General features: G+C 35.6%; 3 protein-coding genes across 3 annotated transcripts; 1 reads left to right on the forward strand and 2 right to left on the reverse strand.

The window, feature by feature from the left end:
* Positions 1–3564: 3564 nt before the first annotated feature.
* LOC145204326 (mitochondrial adenyl nucleotide antiporter SLC25A24-like) lies at positions 3565–10253 on the forward strand. The gene is made up of 12 exons (XM_080076821.1): positions 3565–4049; positions 4306–4552; positions 4937–5063; positions 5134–5221; positions 5760–5871; positions 6633–6791; positions 7124–7234; positions 7521–7673; positions 7907–8074; positions 8253–8403; positions 9386–9501; positions 9625–10253. Exons 1-12 carry the CDS (start codon positions 3697–3699, stop codon positions 9694–9696), a joined length of 1857 nt encoding a protein of 618 aa, XP_079932947.1. The 5' UTR covers positions 3565–3696; the 3' UTR covers positions 9697–10253.
* Positions 10254–10285: 32 nt separating this feature from the next.
* On the reverse strand, positions 10286–11977 carry LOC145204327 (pfs47 receptor-like). Its single transcript, XM_080076823.1, has 2 exons — positions 11403–11977; positions 10286–11162 (listed from the first exon to the last, which is right to left on the reverse strand). The coding sequence occupies exons 1-2, from the start codon at positions 11627–11629 to the stop codon at positions 10637–10639; spliced, it is 753 nt and encodes a 250-aa protein (XP_079932949.1). The 5' UTR covers positions 11630–11977; the 3' UTR covers positions 10286–10636.
* Positions 11978–14705: 2728 nt separating this feature from the next.
* Positions 14706–18289, reverse strand: LOC145204789 (sphingomyelin phosphodiesterase-like). Its single transcript, XM_080077379.1, has 12 exons — positions 18102–18289; positions 17811–18034; positions 17472–17551; positions 17164–17413; positions 16986–17102; positions 16803–16898; positions 16530–16700; positions 16308–16459; positions 15846–15989; positions 15363–15549; positions 15148–15253; positions 14706–15092 (listed from the first exon to the last, which is right to left on the reverse strand). The coding sequence occupies exons 1-12, from the start codon at positions 18287–18289 to the stop codon at positions 14948–14950; spliced, it is 1860 nt and encodes a 619-aa protein (XP_079933505.1). The 3' UTR covers positions 14706–14947.
* Between the last annotated feature and the right edge of the window lie 675 nt (positions 18290–18964).

Here is an 18964-nt window from a genome sequence, read left to right on the forward strand (position 1 = left end):
TGTAGATGAATTTAAATTAATCAATTTTCGGTATAAAGTTACTTTGAGTTTCTGCAACCCTGTATGTTTATGTGGTAATAAACTACTTTGTGATTACAATAAAGCCAGCACCATATCCATTGTCCAATTACTCGGTCATAACTGAACGTGCTCGATTAAAGTAGGGAAAGTGCTGTTTTATGATTTTTTTTAATTAAGTTATTTTGAACTTATAATCTGTTTGAAATACGTTCTGCAGTTTTTTTATGCTGAACCTATTTTGTAGTTGTTTTCTTTCATTCATAAAAATTTACTGGGCCACAGAATTTTCGTGCAATGAAAGTGGGCCACGAAGGAAAAAAGGTTGAGAACCACTGGTTTAGTGCAATACTCAAACGTGCAGTACACAATAGGGGACCGTATGTAGTCGTATTTTACATTGCTATGCTCATATCATAGATACTACATTCCATTTGTAAAATAAGAATCCTTCCCAAATAAACAAATTTGATTGATTGAAATTGTTTTTGTGACAACTTTACTCCCGTTTTCAACATAATAAATTTTGTAATTTTGTGAAATCAACTAAGCGTGTCTATGCGTGACGATCATCGACCGTGGATCGACGACTTTATTGACTGACGTTGTGGGCTGGTTTGGGGGTGTGTGTATTCTTGTGACTTGTGAGAATATGAGTTGTGACTCGTTGCTTGTAGGTTAATGAATTTGTGTACTTTGAGTGTTTTTAGTCCCATGAAAGTCTTTCCATCCAAATACGTATAGAGTAAGTTAAGTTGAGTATCCTACAAGTGGACTGTAATAAACGTAAAACACAGCGACAGTGTTGCAAATACTGCACTTTATCGTCACTTCCTTTCGTCCAGTGAACGTGTAACGGAGGTATGGTCGGGCTTAACCCAGCAACTGTTCGTTTGCTTTCTAGAAATTGTGTAAACAAGTTCCCAAACGAAAATAAAACCTGCTTTCAAACTTACTTAAAAATTTAATGACAGCGCTTGATTTGCTTTGATTTTATCAGCTGTTGCAAAAATAGTTTTGGAGAGACTTAAGTTGATAATTTGACTTCAGTTAAGTTTGCTTTTTATTGTCTCAATTGGCAAGTTTAAAAACGACTTGACTCAGACTTAGAACATAAGCCTATTTACATATAAATTTGTGTATGTGAATTGTGAACAGACTTACTGAGAGACTTGACTTTGGAACTTCACTTATGTTGTAACTTTACTTACCCATGTAAATTTAACAGATGATTGGTGTATCCATAATATAAATAGAACTGTATTATTAGGTTGATGTGGTGTTTAGATCCGTTATTACTACATACAGGGCTGACTTTTTATACATACATTAACTTGAAGACAATGGTTTGTTTGTAACATCGCCTGTTTGCTGTATGTTATAAAAATCTTAAACTCTGTAAACTACAAACTATTACAAATAGGGAAAATGACCTTTGGGTCAATTGAACTAAACTTGAGCTAGAAACGTAACAATAACTAGACTTACAATGCAGACTATAAATTTGACTTGAGATTCAACTCATAAGATTAGGCCAAGACCCCAAAAAAATGACTAGGACTTTGTTGATAAGAATATTTGTTAAGATTAAACTCTTAAAAGTTACAATGTTTGTTTTAAGCCATAGTTATTGTTAAATGTCAACAAGCTTGTATTTAGGGCTTCTGAAGAGAAGAAACCTCTTTTTAATTTGTTTCCCCCCCCCCAATTATAATACATTTCAGGTGTAAGCAAAGCCACACAATATATAACAAGCAGCAATACTAAAAAAGATGGTTTTAATTGATTTTATGATAGAAATAAGACAAGCTCCTAAAGTTGTTGTGACGAACTCATGCACCCTGTTTACTGAAAACGTAAACTGAGGAAAAAAGCGATATGAAAAAAAATCAGTTTGCATTTCACCATGTCTAACACTTTGAGTGCGTTTGACATAAATTAACGTCAACCTGCAATCTGCGCAAAACATCTTTTGACATAGATATACGTCAACCACACTGAAAGTGTTAGATATCAACATTACAGAGATTCATTTATACATCAGTTAAACCCTACATCTTTTTTTCTAATATCCTGAAAGGCAAATAATGATGGTTCATTAAAAGTTTGTAATGCACCCTTGTATACCTTTTCGTACTGGTGCTCCCCATGCATATTTTGTGCACACCCATTGAAGAGCACTGGTCTAGATTTAGAGCAGAAAAAATATTTTTGGGTTGGTTGTAGGTTAATGAACTGATTTACATCAGACATAATTTTTCTTTTGCAGGAAAAAATTCATAAAAACCTAAAGGGAAAACTATAACCAAGTTTTGGTCTACTGCATATTCTTACCTAACTGTACTAGCTTGTATTGTCATTTAGCACAGTTAGGGATGATTTATTGCACCTGTTTAAATTTTGTTTGACTGTTTTAAAACTGTTTTTGTAGATAACAATCTTGGCCCAATCAAACATTATGGAGAAATAACATTATATTGACATTCCTAAAAGCTTCACACTTGGATTAAATTTTAAAATAAAATGAAATTGGATTAAAATTATTTTGTTCTATTAACCTTTTTGTCCATCTAAACATAAAAATGATTGCACCTAGTTAATATTGTTACCACTTTACATGTACATATGTGTTGTCTTTCATTCATTTCTGCATGCAGCAATAATTGTGTTGTTAAATGTTGTGTAAAGGTGCCCAATTGAAATAAGGTGACAGTTTTTGGCTAGCCATTGAATAGGATGTAGTTTGAATTACATAGTAAGCCTCCTTTATGTACGTACATAGTAAGCCTCATTTATGTATGTACATGTATACAGTAAATTTAGAGGTCAGAAATCTGTAGAAAGAACATGGCCAAATCCAAGACCCACAAAGTCATTGCAGTTGTACCAATTTTCTTCTTTTGATTCCATTATTTTTGTTTTTTACCACGTTTTTAAAACACTTGAGGTTGGAGTACTTTCATTAGAATATTTAGCTTTGATTTGCCAACGCAAAAATGAACAAAATATTGGTCAGTCACCATCACCTTGCAATTTCAGTTCATATTCATGTCTGTGAACTAATTACAAGACCCAAGGTTAATGATTGTGATAAAACAGAAATATTTATTAGGTACAAATACATAATTGCAATACCGCAATTTGTGCTTGTTGTGGGTACCTATAACCAGTGGTGGGATTCAAACTTTTTGTCAGCCGGTTCTATCACAAAAGTCATGTTTTTCGGCCGGTACTGTTACAACAAGTCATATTTCCATTGACAGTAAGCAGTAATGCTAACCAGTTTGCTGATCTTATAAAATGTTGTGAGATGGCTCTATAGAACCGGTGCGAACCGACTGAATCCCACCACTGCCTATAACGCTTCTGATTGATTTTGTCTTAAAAAAAAGAAATGTTATAACCAAGATTATATATTTTAGCACATAGTGGCCCTATGAAATTTGGAAAGGTAAAATGTAATTTATTTTGAGTTATTGATATTTGTAAAAGTTTTTAAATGTGTTTTAAATTTGGTCATTTAAATTTGATTGATTTTTTATCTTGCTTGCATTGTATTTTTATGTTTAGAATGTTGCAGAAATTCTCCACTTTGTGGTGTTGCTTTGAATACTTTTCAAGTAAATACTTGTGATAAAGTTCAGCAAACAGGAACTCAGACAGGCAGTGTGTCTGGTAATGAAGAAAGGTTCTGATGAAAATTCATTTGATCTCCAATTAAGGCTACGGCGAAAACACTTTTTTCATCTTTCCATTGAAGAAGTCATTGCCCAAAGACCGACATGCTGCTATTCACAGATTTATAAAGGAATTAATATTCCACATAATATTCCTTTGACGAATGCTTTATTTCCCTTTCCAAAGAAACACGAAATAAAATATAAAGAACAAATATGCAAACCTGTACCTGGCACAAGAAAAAACAACAAGTCTAATCGCTTCCAAGACAAACTAGCAACAAATACTCTGGAAACACCCCTAACAAAATGGACAACTAAAGCTTCTCAGAATTTAATAACGCATGGAAGAAAGTAAGTGTGTACTAGTATAAAGTTACCTCTAGTCATCTTGCATAGTAGTAAGAGTAAGTCATTGAATAGCCTCTGTGTTAAGCACCATTGTTTGGTTCTGCTTGACTGATTTATAAATGCCGCAACCTTTATGTTTGCCTTTTTCTCTCATAGCTGTGTATACAAGGCTGGCCCACTTCCTGGGTTTTCTTGATTTGGAAGGATGTGTTGTTAACTTCTCAGGCTGTTATCAACAGATTTATTTGCTCCTTTGCAGGAAGAGCTTTGCTTCACAACTTGATTTGAAACCTTGCAGTCTAAATCTTAACGAATTGAGTTTACCAGAGGTTCATCACGCAATGGGTAAAGAGGGTTGTCCACTAGTTATTTCACCTGATAAGGAGGCTTATTACATCAAAATATTTAAGCAACTTGATGTAGACAATGATGGCCGTGTTGATGTGGATGAACTTAAGCAAGCCTACAAGAAAATGGGTTTGCTTCAAGTGCCTGGACAAGCTGAGGTGAATTAAGTTATTTACAATACTGAACTATTGAAAAAGTCACTATGTCAACAGATTTGTATACTCTTATTAATATGCAAATGAACTTTTGTAGTGGGAATGTACTTTGAATTGGTGCCATATTGTTTTTGCAGTTTCTACTTGCTTTTGATTATAGAATAGCATGAGATTTGATTAAAAATGTTTTTGCAACTACATAAACACTTCATTTCTGATGGTAACTGATCTAGTCGTACCAATTAAGCTATAGACATTTATATGTATTATTGTATTATTCACAACTAGTTGACTAAATCACTTAAAAATATGTATATTTTCAAAAAAATTTTGTGCAAGCAAGAATTAATCCAACATTCTTTGTACAAATCAAATTGTACAATGTAGAAATTTGTATCAGCAAGTGATATGAACAAGGATGGTGAGTTGGATGTTTCTGAGTTTGTCCGCTACCTGCATGAGCATGAAATGAAACTCAGCCTCATGTTTAAACGAATGGACCAAGACAAAGATGGTATGAGTCAATGCCAAAACCTTGTTGATGTATGTGCTTGTTTGTGTCAGTTACCATTTTTTATTTCCAGGAAAACTGACACATACAGAACTGCGAGAGGCTTTACGATCTGTTGGTGTTGATGTTACCAAAGAGGAAGCTTTACAAATTACTCAAAGGCATGTTGACTGTTAGTGCTGGCTAAAAATATATTATGTAAAATCTAAAATCCTTCTTGATGTTTATAGTTTTTGACAAAGTTGAAATAAATTGAAACCACACTGTTGTTGTAAATGTTAAGTAATACATTTTTGTGAAAAAGCACTTTACCAAATTGTGTTTAACAATTATCAAAGATACAGAAACGTCCTAATTTTGTTGGAAATTAAAAAATGCATGTGTGTGGGGATTCATTTGTTACTGCTTGCAGAAACATTATGCCATAAAATAATGTAAAAGTCATGACCCTACTGATTTTTTTAAACAAATGTTCATCCTTTGTAAAGTTCACAAATGGAGTTTGTAATTAATTATATGATACAATGTAATACACTACACATAAATTGGCAACATATAGAAAAACTACCTTTTAACTAAATTGATCCAATAAGTGCTTAAGTTTCTTAGTACCAAATGAAGTAACATGTTTGATGCTGTATGTTGCCCTTGTGGATGTAAATGCAAAATATTTTCAAGATGCCTATTTTGTATGCTTAGAATGGATAAGGATGGTACCTCTACAGTGGATCTGGAAGAGTGGATTGCCCACCATTTGTTGCATCCTTCTGCTGACATCAAAGACATGATATCTTATTGGAAACATGGCACTGTAAGCAGTGTTATACTGCATAAAATGCTATTTAAAAAAAAACATTTGTTGAACTTGTGAACTTTAAGAGGGGACACATTGACTTCAAACTTCTTTTTTTTAATAGGCTGTCGGTGTTTTTTCAACATTATGTGTTTAGTAAATTATGTTGTAATTTAATGTAAGAGTTGAAGTTGGTACTACATCAAAGCAAAGTTGATGATTAGGTAGTTAAACTTGTGTTGTTTCTGCTTTAAAAATGGAAAGTTTGTGGTTGGGTTTGCTACCTAGGAATATTTTGATTACTAAGTAAGTTTTGATAGTGTTTTATTTCTGAAAACATCACAAACAAAGCTGAAAAAATAATTGGTGAACTTTATCTTCCAATTATTATCAGCTGTGATTCGAGATTGGTTAAGGGGCTGCTGCATTTCAATAATGCAATAGGGTAGGCTTTATGCTCAATAATTCAAAATATTTATTGTAAATAATTAACAGGTGAAATCAATGTTGCTGAATGCCTGCAATAAAGATTCGATAGTGTTACACATTTGGGAATTGAATAAGTCAAAAATTAAGCATGTAGTTATTAAAAGAAAATATAGGGTGCTGTAATGTATGTTACATAATACTGTAATCACATCCCTCTCTCATCATATTTCAGAAATCATCATTTCCCAGCAACACTTTGTATTGACATAATGTTGTCAACTAAACAGATCAGAACATATGCCTTTCCAGGTTATATCTAATAGAAGACTATGAATTTGTTACCTTTTCAGTACATAGACATTGGAGAGAGTCTGATTGTTCCTGATGATTTTAGTGAGGAGGAAAAAGTATCAGGCTTGTGGTGGCGTCAACTGGTGGCAGGTGGAGCTGCAGGTGTTGTGTCCAGAACTTGCACTGCACCACTCGACAGACTTAAAGTTCTCATGCAGGTAACTAATATTAATAGAGTTTAATTCTACCTTCTGTGTTCCATTCCAGTAGTTCATCAGTTGCCAAACAATGTTTAAATTATAATAAATTTAGACAATTATAGATTTGTTTATTGTGCAATAACTGTTTGTAATTGTTGGTTAAGCAAGAAGAAAAGTTTTTTATACATGTGCATTGCTGTTTTGTTTCAATGCAAAGTTTAAATGATTTACCCATTGGACACCTAACATATCTTGAACATGGAAAAGTCATAAAACTTCATAAACAACATCCAAGCGAGTTACTTTTTTCATAGCAAAGACCATAAAATGATATCTAACATATTGTTTAGGTTCATGCTTCTAAATCCAACAACCTTGGTATTGTGTCTGGCATGAAATCAATGCTTAAAGAAGGAGGGATTAAATCATTGTGGCGTGGAAATGGAATCAATGTCATTAAGGTAAGTTGTTTTTTTAATATTTTTGCTTGCTTCACTGCATCAATTTCATTTAGTTTCAAGTGCAAGTGTTTTTAGGTGACCATGAGAAAAATATTAGCCCTATAAAATATGAGTAAAAATATGAACCAGAGCCAAATTTACATTATTTGGAACAGCAAATAACAACAATTAGACTTCAGCATTTATGGGTCTGGTACTTTAGTGTTGACATTTGTAGCTTTTTGTAACAAATAAAAATTAAAGTACATTGGAAGTCCTTTGCACTCATCAGTTGTGTTTCATTTAGATTGCTCCTGAGACCGCTGTGAAATTTATGGCGTATGAAAAAATGAAATATTTGATTGGTGCTCAGTCACAATCAGAAATTGGTGCTCCACAAAAGTTCATTGCAGGGTCAACTGCAGGAGTCATTTCGCAAACCACAATCTACCCTATGGAGGTGATGTTGGCAGTCTTTGGTTGTATGAGTGTTTTTTACAGCCAGATTTTAACCTTAAAATCATTTATTTGGACCCAAATAGAAACATGGGACCAGTTAAATGGAGATATGCGACCGGTGCAATTTACATCTACTGTTTGGACTAACCATACTTTACTTACATGGGCATCACCTTAATTGTGGGCAATGACCACACTTATGGCCAGACAGTAAACTTTTCTCTTTTTATGAAGGTCATAAAGACTCGACTCGCCTTGCGTAAAACTGGCCAATACAAGGGTATTTTTGACTGTGCTGTGAAAGTCTTTCGACATGAAGGGCCAGGAGCTTTTTTTAAAGGTTATATTCCTAATTGTCTTGGAATCATACCATATGCTGGTATTGATCTATGCATTTATGAGGTAATATGAATTTTGTTGCGGCCTACCTGTGTAAATGAGGTTTACTGGTTTCCTGTATAACCTGCTGGATAAATAAAAACTGGATTACTTATGGTCAACATTAAATTGTTTTAGATTTTACATTTTTTTTTCGACATTTGTGAAGTCACAATTAAATATACAAGTTCTCATTTTGCAGACATTAAAAAATTTTTGGATAAAAAACTACAGTGCAGAGAAAGACAGACCATCTGTACCTCTGTTGCTTGCTTGTGGTACAATTTCTAGTACATGCGGACAACTTTCTAGTTATCCTCTTGCCCTGGTCAGAACGAAGATGCAAGCCCAAGGTAAATAATACAATAAATTATTACATGTCAGAAGAAAATTCAGTGTGAAAAACCACTAAATCTGTCGCTATGTTTTATTTGTTTTATCAAAACAAATGCATTTCGCTATAAAAAGCATCATCAGTGTCTAAAAACAAAATAAAAAGCGGGATAAGAGCAAAAAATGCAAAAAACACACACCACCAGACCAACCGCAAAAAGCCTTTCCTCTGTCTTACAGGACTGCAAATGCAGACCGGCAGGTATGGCGTTGATAAAACACACGAAAAAAGGCGAGGAAAAGATAAGGGCGCAAAACGAAAAAACAAACACGATTGCAACAACAAAGCGATTGCAGTTAACGAACTGCCGGAAGGACCATCGCTTGAACATTTATTGTGGCGCCGGTTAAAATTAGCCATTTGTTTTCACAAATATCCAATTTTTCTGTCCGCGGTTCCTCCACAAAAACCACATTATAACAGAGCGCAATATCCAACTTTTTTTGAAAAAGTTGGAAATGTTTATTGTGGTAGTGCTGAAGAAGGGCCGCGCGGTCACCCCCTACACTTAAGTCGGACGTCCGCCAAACAAACCGATGTGAATTCCATCGGGTCGAAAACTTCCTCGCCTTTTTTCGTGTGTTTTATCAACGCCATACCTGCCGGTCTGCATTTGCAGTCCTGAAAGACAGAGGAAAGGCTTTTTGCGGTTGGTCTGGTGGTGTGTGTTTTTTGCATTTTTTGCTCTTATCCCGCTTTTTATTTTGTTTTTAGACACTGATGATGCTTTTTATAGCGAAATGCATTTGTTTTGATAAAACAAATAAAACATAGCGACAGATTTAGTGGTTTTTCACACTGAATTTTCTTCATCTGATTTTAATGACCCTGAATCGTCGCGGTCGTTTTACTTGAAAGGAGATTTCAATAATAAGAAAAGAATTACTACGTTATTACATGTCATTCATTTTCTCGCGAAATGTTAACATGTATGTTTTTAGCATCACTGCCAGATTCTAAACATGAGAAAGTTAGTATGGTTTCATTGTTCCGTTCCATTGTGCAAAACGAGGGAGTGTTCGGGCTCTACAGAGGATTGGCACCAAACTTCATGAAGGTATTTTTTACACCACACAGCGAAAATACTATTGTAACTTGCTGGAAGTCACAAATTGCTTGAAATAATTATTGAAACTAGATTTCATGGTTTTTACAGCTTAACAACTGTTTTGTGTTTCAGGTGGTACCAGCAGTGAGTATTAGTTATGTGGTTTATGAAAACATGCGAATGCAACTTGGTGTGTACAGATGATCAATCAACACTGCCAATTATATAGATCTGCCTCATAGTTGAATGGGTTCATTGCAATGCTTGCAAACTTTGTAGGAATAAGAGTTAACTGTGTTTATTTTGCTGTAACAATTCATCATCCCAGTAAGATCCTATGCAAGTGTTTTGCTGAAGTAATTTAACAAGGAAAAACATTCATCTAATTTCAGCCCCATATTACTCTATATTATTTATTTCAAACTGTGTAGAACTTTACTTCTGTTTTGGATAGTACAAGTTTTTGATGTTTTGCTTGTGATAAGTGGTTTGATGTTTCACTTTCCATGTATGCTTTTTTAGAACCATTACTAGATACTAACCAATAAAACAATCACAATGTTAAAAACATGCAAAACATAAACTCCTGACAAAACTGAACATGCTGACCATGGTTTATGAATACATTTTCGATGTCTCTGCTACTTTGCTGACCCTGTTTAATGTCAACAGTTTAAAGTGTGCAAACAATTATGTATCGTTGCTGGTGACTTTTTGTTCAGCGTTCATTGATATTTTATGAATAAAATTTGTTTTTTATACTTGATACTGTTAGAATATACCAGCTGTTAGGTACAAATGAAACACACACTTTTTATTATTTTCAAACCGAATTTTTGTGTAAAATAATTTGTGATACAATCTGACATTAATCACAAAAACATCAGCAGCATTAAAGCAGGCACAACAGTACCTAATAACCACCATATGAAAGTAAAGTTAACATTTAAAATCAGTTATAGCACCACAAATAACATTTTGCACACAAACCAACAACACATCATCTATATTGCTAGATTATGAAAAGTAAACTTAGTGTAGTCAGCTACACAGCAGCAAAAATCTGCCTGGTTGTTGACACTGTGGCAGTCCACATGTTACAAGAAGCAAATTACAGTTCATGAAGAAATTAATATGATAAACATCAATGTTGCATAAAATCCAGTTTGCAATATTCCTTCAGCTTTTCAGGCAGTTGGAGTTGATCGATTAATTTCATCTGCACTTCACAATCTTGTTCCGCAAATTCATGTGGATAGTTTCGTGACAACCCTTGTCGAATTGAATGTTTACTTAAGGCTTTAAGACTTGCAGGACTTTCTTTAAAGGCTAGCACTTCATAATGTCGAAAAAGATACTCTTTTTCCATGAAAGGAACATACAGGCATTTATGCGTTTGATGAACCTTTCCTGGTATTTGTGTATTGCCTAACCGGTCAGACAATTCAAGCCTTCTTCCTCGCCATGTGCGACCCTGTTCCAATGAGCCCATAGTTCTACCAATGTATAAAGGTTCTAAGTATGAACAGTCCATTCCACCAATGACGGAGTTGTTTGGTACATTTCCTCCATGACATGGGATCCATTGCAAATAGTCATGATTGGAGCCCACAAGAACTTCGTATTTTGACGCAGATCTAACTCCAGTTCCGTATGGCACAAGCAAACACCTGATGAACATTTAAACACTTATGAGCTAGTTTTATCGAGCAAGACCTAACCATGCTCTATAGCTTTGCACAATTTGGGTAGTATTTAAACACTTTCAAAAAGTTGCATTGGACTTGAAAGTTGAAACACCCAGGGCTTTACCTGTTCTTGGACAATTTTTACTCTTTACCCACACGGTTGGTATAAATTAAACATATCCCCTATAGGACTTTATATGATAACTTTAGCTTCATACACACTTTTCACTAGGTATTATAACTCCTGGAGTTAACTCATTCCGATTTTCAACAAGTCTTGTTCTTCCAATATATGTTGTTTCTTCTGTCAGTGTTTTTCCTCCAACCACAGCACCATCGGGAATATAACCATCTTCGCCTTCTTCCCAACTAATACTGCTGGTAGGCACAGTTGTCAGACCAGAAAATTGATCTGATTCTATCATCGTCCAACGACCACAGTGCAGCATTTGCGCCAGTTGTTTCTTAGCGCAGGTAAGAAATCTGGATGTTTACAGTTACAGCATTTGTAGGGTGACCAGAAAAAAATCAGCCGTGTAACAGCGCACCACTTTTCAGAACAAACATACTACTAACATTACTAAGTACCAGCTAATAGACTCTTGTTTTGTCCGCGACAACCGCGAGTGTCAACAAACCTCACGGAATGTTGTTATCCTATCAGCAGGTGCTCTGATTGGCTAAAACTGCGGAACGCCCGCCATAAAATCATGATGACGTATGACTTTGCATCCGAAGTTCCGAACCCCGACATAAAAATTATCACGTTGTTTTTGACATAAACTTTGTCAATGAGGCCGCGTCAGTAATCTTTAATTGTACATACCCTATGATAGTTTAAAAGCGCAAAATGCCTGTGGCGCGTAGGTGATCATAGATAACCTTCTGTCGTTTACGGTATATGTTATTGATTTGCAAACACACACAAAAATGTAGCCTCATTATAGTCTGTTTTGTAATGACAAAATCAGTTTCAGTGGCTCGAAAATATAGCACAGTCTTCAGCCAGAAGGTACCAAAAATAAAAAAATAACTCACATCCAAAAACGCTCCCATTAGATAAAAGATGCTAGGTCTACTGAACTGACAGATGGCTAAGGAACTAAATTTTTGCTATTATAGTTTTAAAGTTATAGGCTATTTATTATGTTACATAACCCCAACCCCATTAGCCCTAACCATTTTTTCTTAAATATTTATCATTGCTCTTTACGCCCCTTGCGGGTATTTAGTAAATTTTGTCTGGAGTAAGTTCTTGTGTGGTGGAGCTCATAGGCGCCGAGTTTTACAAAAATGCAAGGTGGCGGACGTCAAACATGACGTCACTAATGCGTACAACCACAAAAACTTAAAGCCATACAACTTCCCAGAGAATGCAACGTTCGTCAAAATCAGAAAAAAACGGTATGTTTGAAATAATATGTAGCTGGCAATGACAACACGTTGCTGCTGCTATATATCACCTTAGAAAACCATAAATTACAACACATTTGCATTTTGCTCAACAATGACCGAACATTCACTTCACTGACAGACAATTGTGTGTTTGACGTCATGAACAAGCCACTAACCACAACAAGTTGTAGTTTTAATTTAAGCCACATTTTGTGGCTGAATCGCCAGCACGCTTGTTAAAGGGCAAAGTTGTTGCTATTATTCTTCAGATTTTACGATATTTCGTACTAAACCGCTATATACTAACCACAATTTCCACGGTGGCCGCCACCATTCTTTACAAACCCAAGGTGGCGGCGCCACTCCGCGTCTATGGAGCTACTAACACCATTCCTCTCGGGACACCCAACACCAAAGCAGGGCTGCCAATGAGAATTTTAACAAAACCCAAGACTCACAGCAAAATAACCCAAGAATTTAAATGAAAACCCAAGATTGTAAAATGTGGTTAGAAATCCAATTAATTAGTAAATTTACTCGTTTCATTGACAAATTTTTGCCAGTTTACAGTCCGGAAATGCAACTTTACAAACTGGTAGGAAATGGTCAAAGGGAATATTATGTTCAATACAATATGCAGCAATCGCCAGTTCACTCTTGGCTGTTTGACGATCATCATCTGTTTTCTTTTTCATAAAATTAGTAATGTCTAGTCTACAGTATATTTAGAAGCTTTAAAACTTCTTTGATGGTTACCAGTTTTTATGTTTAACGAGCATTGGTTTATTTGCATTTTTATGTGTAACGATGCTTTCACTGTATACTATCTAGAAAGAATTAAGGTCTAGAAAAGAGAGAAATTAAAAGAGATGATAAAATGGCCTAGTGCAGCTACCCGAAAAACTTTTCTCGTTAAGATAGTTCTTACATATATTTATTTCATCAATAGGACTCAAAACCCAAGAATTGCTATAATTTTCAAAATAAAACCCAAGAACCCAAGACGTCAAGTAAAAACCCAAGATCTTGGGGCAAAACCCAAGCTTTGGCAGCCCTGCACCAAAGTCTATATAAAACACAAGTTGTCTAACGTATTGTGACGCAATAAAGCCTATGGAACCATTTTGTGTCCAAAATGATACAGCGGGTATAGAAAACCAACACATAAATTGTCTGATTTTTATAACATGGAGAGCTTAGACGCGAATTTGATTCGCCAAATTGAATGAAAATTTCGGGTTCTAACATTTCAACGCAATATTAAAAGCTAAATTGCTGTTTTTCATGTAAGTTTGGCCGCTTAATTTTCATGTGAACTTTAAAAATTTGCGTTCAGCGAGCATTATCACGCTCAAATGTCAGGTGGCGTAGTCATCGCGCAGCATGGAAAAGATTTACCAGCACCAACACAAGGATGACAAAGCCGCGCTTTTTCACCATTACGAACAGAAGCATATGTCTGCGCTCGTTAAAAAACCAAACATCGCACAATATATTTCGGTCATTTTTGCAGAACAACCTGTGCTACAAAATTTAGATATGGCCGAAGCAAAGTGGTTGGCGTTGATTAACCCAAAAATAAACATCCAGCGTATGATAATACCGCGTGTTCGCTATTCGTTTTCCACGCATTCCCCTCAATCCAATTACTGTCTTATCTTTTTCTGTACCTCCGCCCTTTTTCGGTTTTGCAATACACCTGCAGCAGACTGGAGAGTCCGATAGTAAACAGTTCGGCGTTCACTCTGGAAAGCTTGTTCACCAGTTGCATGTTATACTGGCAGCTTGTTTTAGTATTTTATTGTTTTTACTGTTTTATTATTCCATCGCTTTTATAACAGTATTGTATTCGCTTACAGAACTGAAGATGCCAAAACTTTTTGGTGAAATAAATATTCCGTGAAACTATTGTGTACAACGGTTGATTCTGTTTGGCCTATGGTTTATTCACTGGGTTTTGAATTGTATCTCCAAATATACTCACGGTTAGGCTATTACGGTCGGGGTAAGGTATTAGAATATAAAATTCAATAGAACTAACCCAAAAATTTAATTACTAATGTAAAAAATGTTAAAACTTATTTACCAACCCAAACCCTCTTTAGCCGCTAAATAAAAATATCAGCTCTTTACGCCCCCTTGTGAAAGTGAATCTCCCGTGAGGTGTGGTGTTGAATAGCATGATAGCTCCACGTTCTTGTGTCTGTTTATGTTTTTATGACAATATTTTAGTTTGTATTTCTGCTTTATTGGTATTCTATTGCACTTTTATTTACGCAGAAATTTCTGCCCAAAAAACGCGATTAGGCTAATTGTTTAATATTGATTTCCCATCGATTAAAAATGTGATTGAGTCCTTCAGGAGTTTGTAATTAGCAGGTCTTGTTTTCCCCTTGTTTGACTTGTTTTATGCCACAAATTGTAGATTTTTTGCAATCTTCGTCACAATTTGATGTATCTTCACTCTTACTAATATATTGGTGGTAAAGTTGAAAGATAGCGTCGTTGTCCTCGAAACTACAGAACAATAATAATTTGTACGGTATTTTTGCGGTAGACTATAGAGTTTTACCCATCAACCAGCTTCTTTACTTCGGAAAGACTGAGATTTGGCATTCCATAGTCTTTTGTAGTGGAATATTCAAGCTTCCATTCTGCTTTGTTTGAAACATTGGCGTCTATACATAAATGTATTAACTGGGTTAGATACTTGTAGGAGCAAGTTAAAACTACATTTATTCTGTATTATTACAAATATTCTAATTCTTCTCCGATGTTTTAACCTACCAGTAATATTGAGGTAGTAATTTTCAGCGTCGAGTAGCATGTGTGTCGATTCTGCGTAGTCTCCATCGATAGTATAAATTCGATATCCAGAGTTTAGATACGAATAAGTTGTTGTGCCTGGACCCACCAGACCCACACTTACAGCCTTAGTTGGGTCGGTGGTGTCGTAATACAGTTTCAGTTCATCCTAAAAGTACCCCAAAAAGTAAAGAACAATTTGTAAAACGTAAATATATCATTTAATTGGCTTGGTTAACTGGAAAGCCGATAAATACATGTTTTTCTATAAAAGGTGAATGGGGTCAAATAATCATGCCCTTTTTTCAAAAATTGAAAATGCACGTTTGCTGTACCATAAATCGATGTTTCAAACTTATTTGTGTATAGTCACAACATTTTATTTTTATTTTTCCTCTATTTTTGGTTGGTTACGCCACTAGGCCTATAACATTATAAGCAGGCCAAGGTACTTGCATTTCTTACCGTATGTGCATGTCCAAAAAGATGAGCGAGAATAGAGGATTGATAGCGTATCATTATATCGTAGTAATTTTTTCCCCACCATTCCATGCATCCGTCAACTGGTCTATGGGTGATGATCAAAACCTTTTCTTTGTTATCCTCTGCCTGCAGATTGTAATAATTGTGTTCACAAGTAATAATTTTAGAAACGTTAATTAAATGCGTTACAATTCAAAACCCAGTGTATAAACCCTAGGCCAAACAGAATCAACCGTTGTACAAAATAGTTTTACGGAATATATATTTCACCAAAAAGTTTTGGCATCTTCAGTTCCTTATTCAAATAGAATTCTATTTGATGGATTTAAAATATATTGGAACATCAATACATGCAAGTAATTGTTTAAGATAAGAATAACGATAAACGAAGAAAAGGTTTTGTGCGGAATTTGCATCTCAATGCATATCTTGTGCTACACACACCGCTTGCAAAACTTGCACTAGCCAAGCGAGTTGGCCCTGTGGATCAACTGAATTTTCCCCAACCAAAAGCCACCAGGAATCGTCACTGCAATAGTTTGTGTTCAACGAAATTACTCGCAATCCTTTCTGGACGAGAGTTGTGTAAAAGCCACCTTGACAAAAATAAACAGTACATACGTGATAACTGTAAATATTGATCTTGCCTTTCGTTACTTCATTTACCTTTCGTTACTGTGTCAAGGTCCTCGTTTGGGATCCAGTGGGACCAGCTTTCGTACAAGGTTTGGTACAACCACTGGATGTCAGCCCCCGGTTCGTTGTAAATGGAAGATGGAGGGTACGAGTTAACAGGTGCACTTTCGTGGTTTCCAACAGCAGCATAAACCGGGGTATCTAAAAATTACTTATTTTTACACTCTATATTTACAGAAAGCAATAAAATGGTGATGTACGTAAGCCTTGTTTGTAAATTGTTGCTCGGAAAGGTTTTGTTACCGGGGAAGTATGTTGTGAGCAGATTTGTCCATCTTTGAATTTTGTCAATTTGATCTTGGCTTGTCTGGTTCCAAACGTCATGCGCTGGAATGTCACCTGTACATTGCCCAAATGTATGCACATTGGTTTTAAGACTTACCGTCAATGAAAAACGAAGACAGCAGTCTTATTACATAAAGTTACCTGTAAACATAATGAAATCCAACTTCTGGCTTTGCGCGCTTTCCATCATGCTTTCTACAGTCCACGGCGCCATGTCGCAGTTGCGATAATCGCCCCAAAGTCCGGCACCGTCGGTCGCTATGCAACATAAGCAAAATAACGGATATATTTATCAGGAAGCCATTAATAACTTTCTTACGGTCTGAAGGTGTGGGGTCGTTGTCCCTGCAGCACAAAGGTTCACCACACGTCGCACTTGCCCCTGCTTTGTATCTAATGTCCATGTGCATATCCGTAAAGAACATAAACTTTGACGTTGGATTGTCCGCTAGGGGCTGAACGGGTGCTTCATCTGCTTCTTGCTTAGGCAAGGGGATTGGTATGCTCCATTCCGGAAGAAAGCCATCGGGCTTGGAAGTACATTTGTCTTCCATCAACCAATAACACATCTGTAAACGAAACGTTGTCAGAGCGTTTGTGTTATTGTAATTATTGTTTGCTTTTTACCTCTGTGGGCTTTAGATTGAATAGAACGTAAAAAACCTCCAGCTTGAATTCATCAACTGCCAGTTCACAAACCCGATTATCTTCAATATGGACCTAAAAACACCATTAAAGATAAACCACAGAGATCACTGCATTTTTTCAGATGCCACAAAAAAGGTTAGTGAAAACAATACACATTTTCTTGTAAATAACAAAACATAGGTTTGTAAAAGCATCAAACCAATAAATGATAAGCTGAAGACAGTGCACACTGTTTCGACCTTATAACACAGGTTGTTTGTAACACTGCAAATTTTGATCTCATTAAAGTTTTGTGATTTGAAACCACGCTCTATTGACCTTTAAGTATATTTACCGCTTCGCAAACTGCAACAGCCAACGTTGCAATTATTTCCTCCCCAGTATTGGAATTAAGTACAAGTTGTACAGCTTTTACAGCAACTTCACACAGATCGCAGGTGAGCTTTTTGCTTGCAATCAGATCGTCAATTGCTTTTGATTTTTCCGACGTTAAAATATTGCCCTGTTGAAAAATCTTGCGCAGTAAAAGCAAAGCGACAGTTCTGTAGAAAACAAAAGCGCAATATATTTATGACGGAAGTAAAAATGCGATCAAAATTTGTAACTTACTTTTCATGATCACGTTTGTTGTTATGTTTCTCAAATGTCATTACATTTTCATCATTTTCTTCACCTTCAAATACATCCAACCCAGCATAAATATTTTTGCTTGGCAACCTGAATGATTTTGCGTTGCCGTTTAGCAAACCGCAAACAAGTGCGATTAAAACTACCAACAAAACTCTGAATGCTCCCATCTATTAAGTTTGATTACTCGATTAGTGCACTTTGAATTCACTTTATGATCAAAAACACATGTAAGATATTAAACAGAGTTCTCGACCGAGAACTTTATGTCATTTGCAACATCGTAAAACATTTAGTGCCTGCCAACACAATTTTACGTGCTGGTAAACGTTTTAATAATTCACTGATTGTCCTCGTATTGCATACATTGGTATGTTTGTTAAGTTAAAATATTGTTTGCATGCCTCGACAGTCGCGTGATTTAACGCAAATACAAAATATTTGTTTTGTTTCAAAGGTCAGCAATTGCAAATACCCCCAACGAAATTGTAACCTACGTTTTTAAATTTCAGAAAAGGTCTGTACTAAATGTGTAGCGTAGCCTATGCAGCAAGAATTTTTACATTTAGGCCAAATAGGTTGTAAAATTTGCCATGATTAAACCATTTGGAAAATATTATGCGATTCACACTTTTAATCGTTTAAAATGGGCTATCCTATCAGCAATAAACTGTCGGAGTAGATTTTACGGCCAGACATACATCTAATCCAATGGTTGTATCTAAATTACGCCTACCATATAGGTCGTCTTTTTGGACGACATGTCCCCTTTTCTAACAAAAAACAAGTTGTCCTCCGAGGACAAGAAAAATAGCCCAAATGTCCTCCTTTTTAAGGAATTTCTG

The sequence above is a fragment of the Phallusia mammillata genome, chromosome 8, assembly GCF_965637545.1.
Source record: "Phallusia mammillata chromosome 8, kaPhaMamm4.hap1.1, whole genome shotgun sequence".
Taxonomy (NCBI): Eukaryota; Metazoa; Chordata; class Ascidiacea; order Phlebobranchia; family Ascidiidae; genus Phallusia; species Phallusia mammillata.

Coding starts and splice junctions, on each gene's coding strand:
- LOC145204326 (XM_080076821.1), top strand. CDS start 3,697: ATGAAGAAAGGTTCTGATGAAAATTCATTTGATCTCCAATTAAGGCTA. Junction 4,553..4,936: donor AAGTGCCTGGACAAGCTGAG/GTGAATTAAGTT, acceptor TGTACAATGTAG/AAATTTGTATCAGCAAGTGA. Junction 5,872..6,632: donor CTTATTGGAAACATGGCACT/GTAAGCAGTGTT, acceptor TTACCTTTTCAG/TACATAGACATTGGAGAGAG.
- LOC145204327 (XM_080076823.1), bottom strand. CDS start 11,629: ATGCTGCACTGTGGTCGTTGGACGATGATAGAATCAGATCAATTTTCT. Junction 11,163..11,402: donor GTTATAATACCTAGTGAAAA/GTGTGTATGAAG, acceptor AATGTTCATCAG/GTGTTTGCTTGTGCCATACG.
- LOC145204789 (XM_080077379.1), bottom strand. CDS start 18,289: ATGGGAGCATTCAGAGTTTTGTTGGTAGTTTTAATCGCACTTGTTTGC. Junction 18,035..18,101: donor AACAAACGTGATCATGAAAA/GTAAGTTACAAA, acceptor TGTTTTCTACAG/AACTGTCGCTTTGCTTTTAC. Junction 15,254..15,362: donor TTACTACCTCAATATTACTG/GTAGGTTAAAAC, acceptor ATTTATGTATAG/ACGCCAATGTTTCAAACAAA.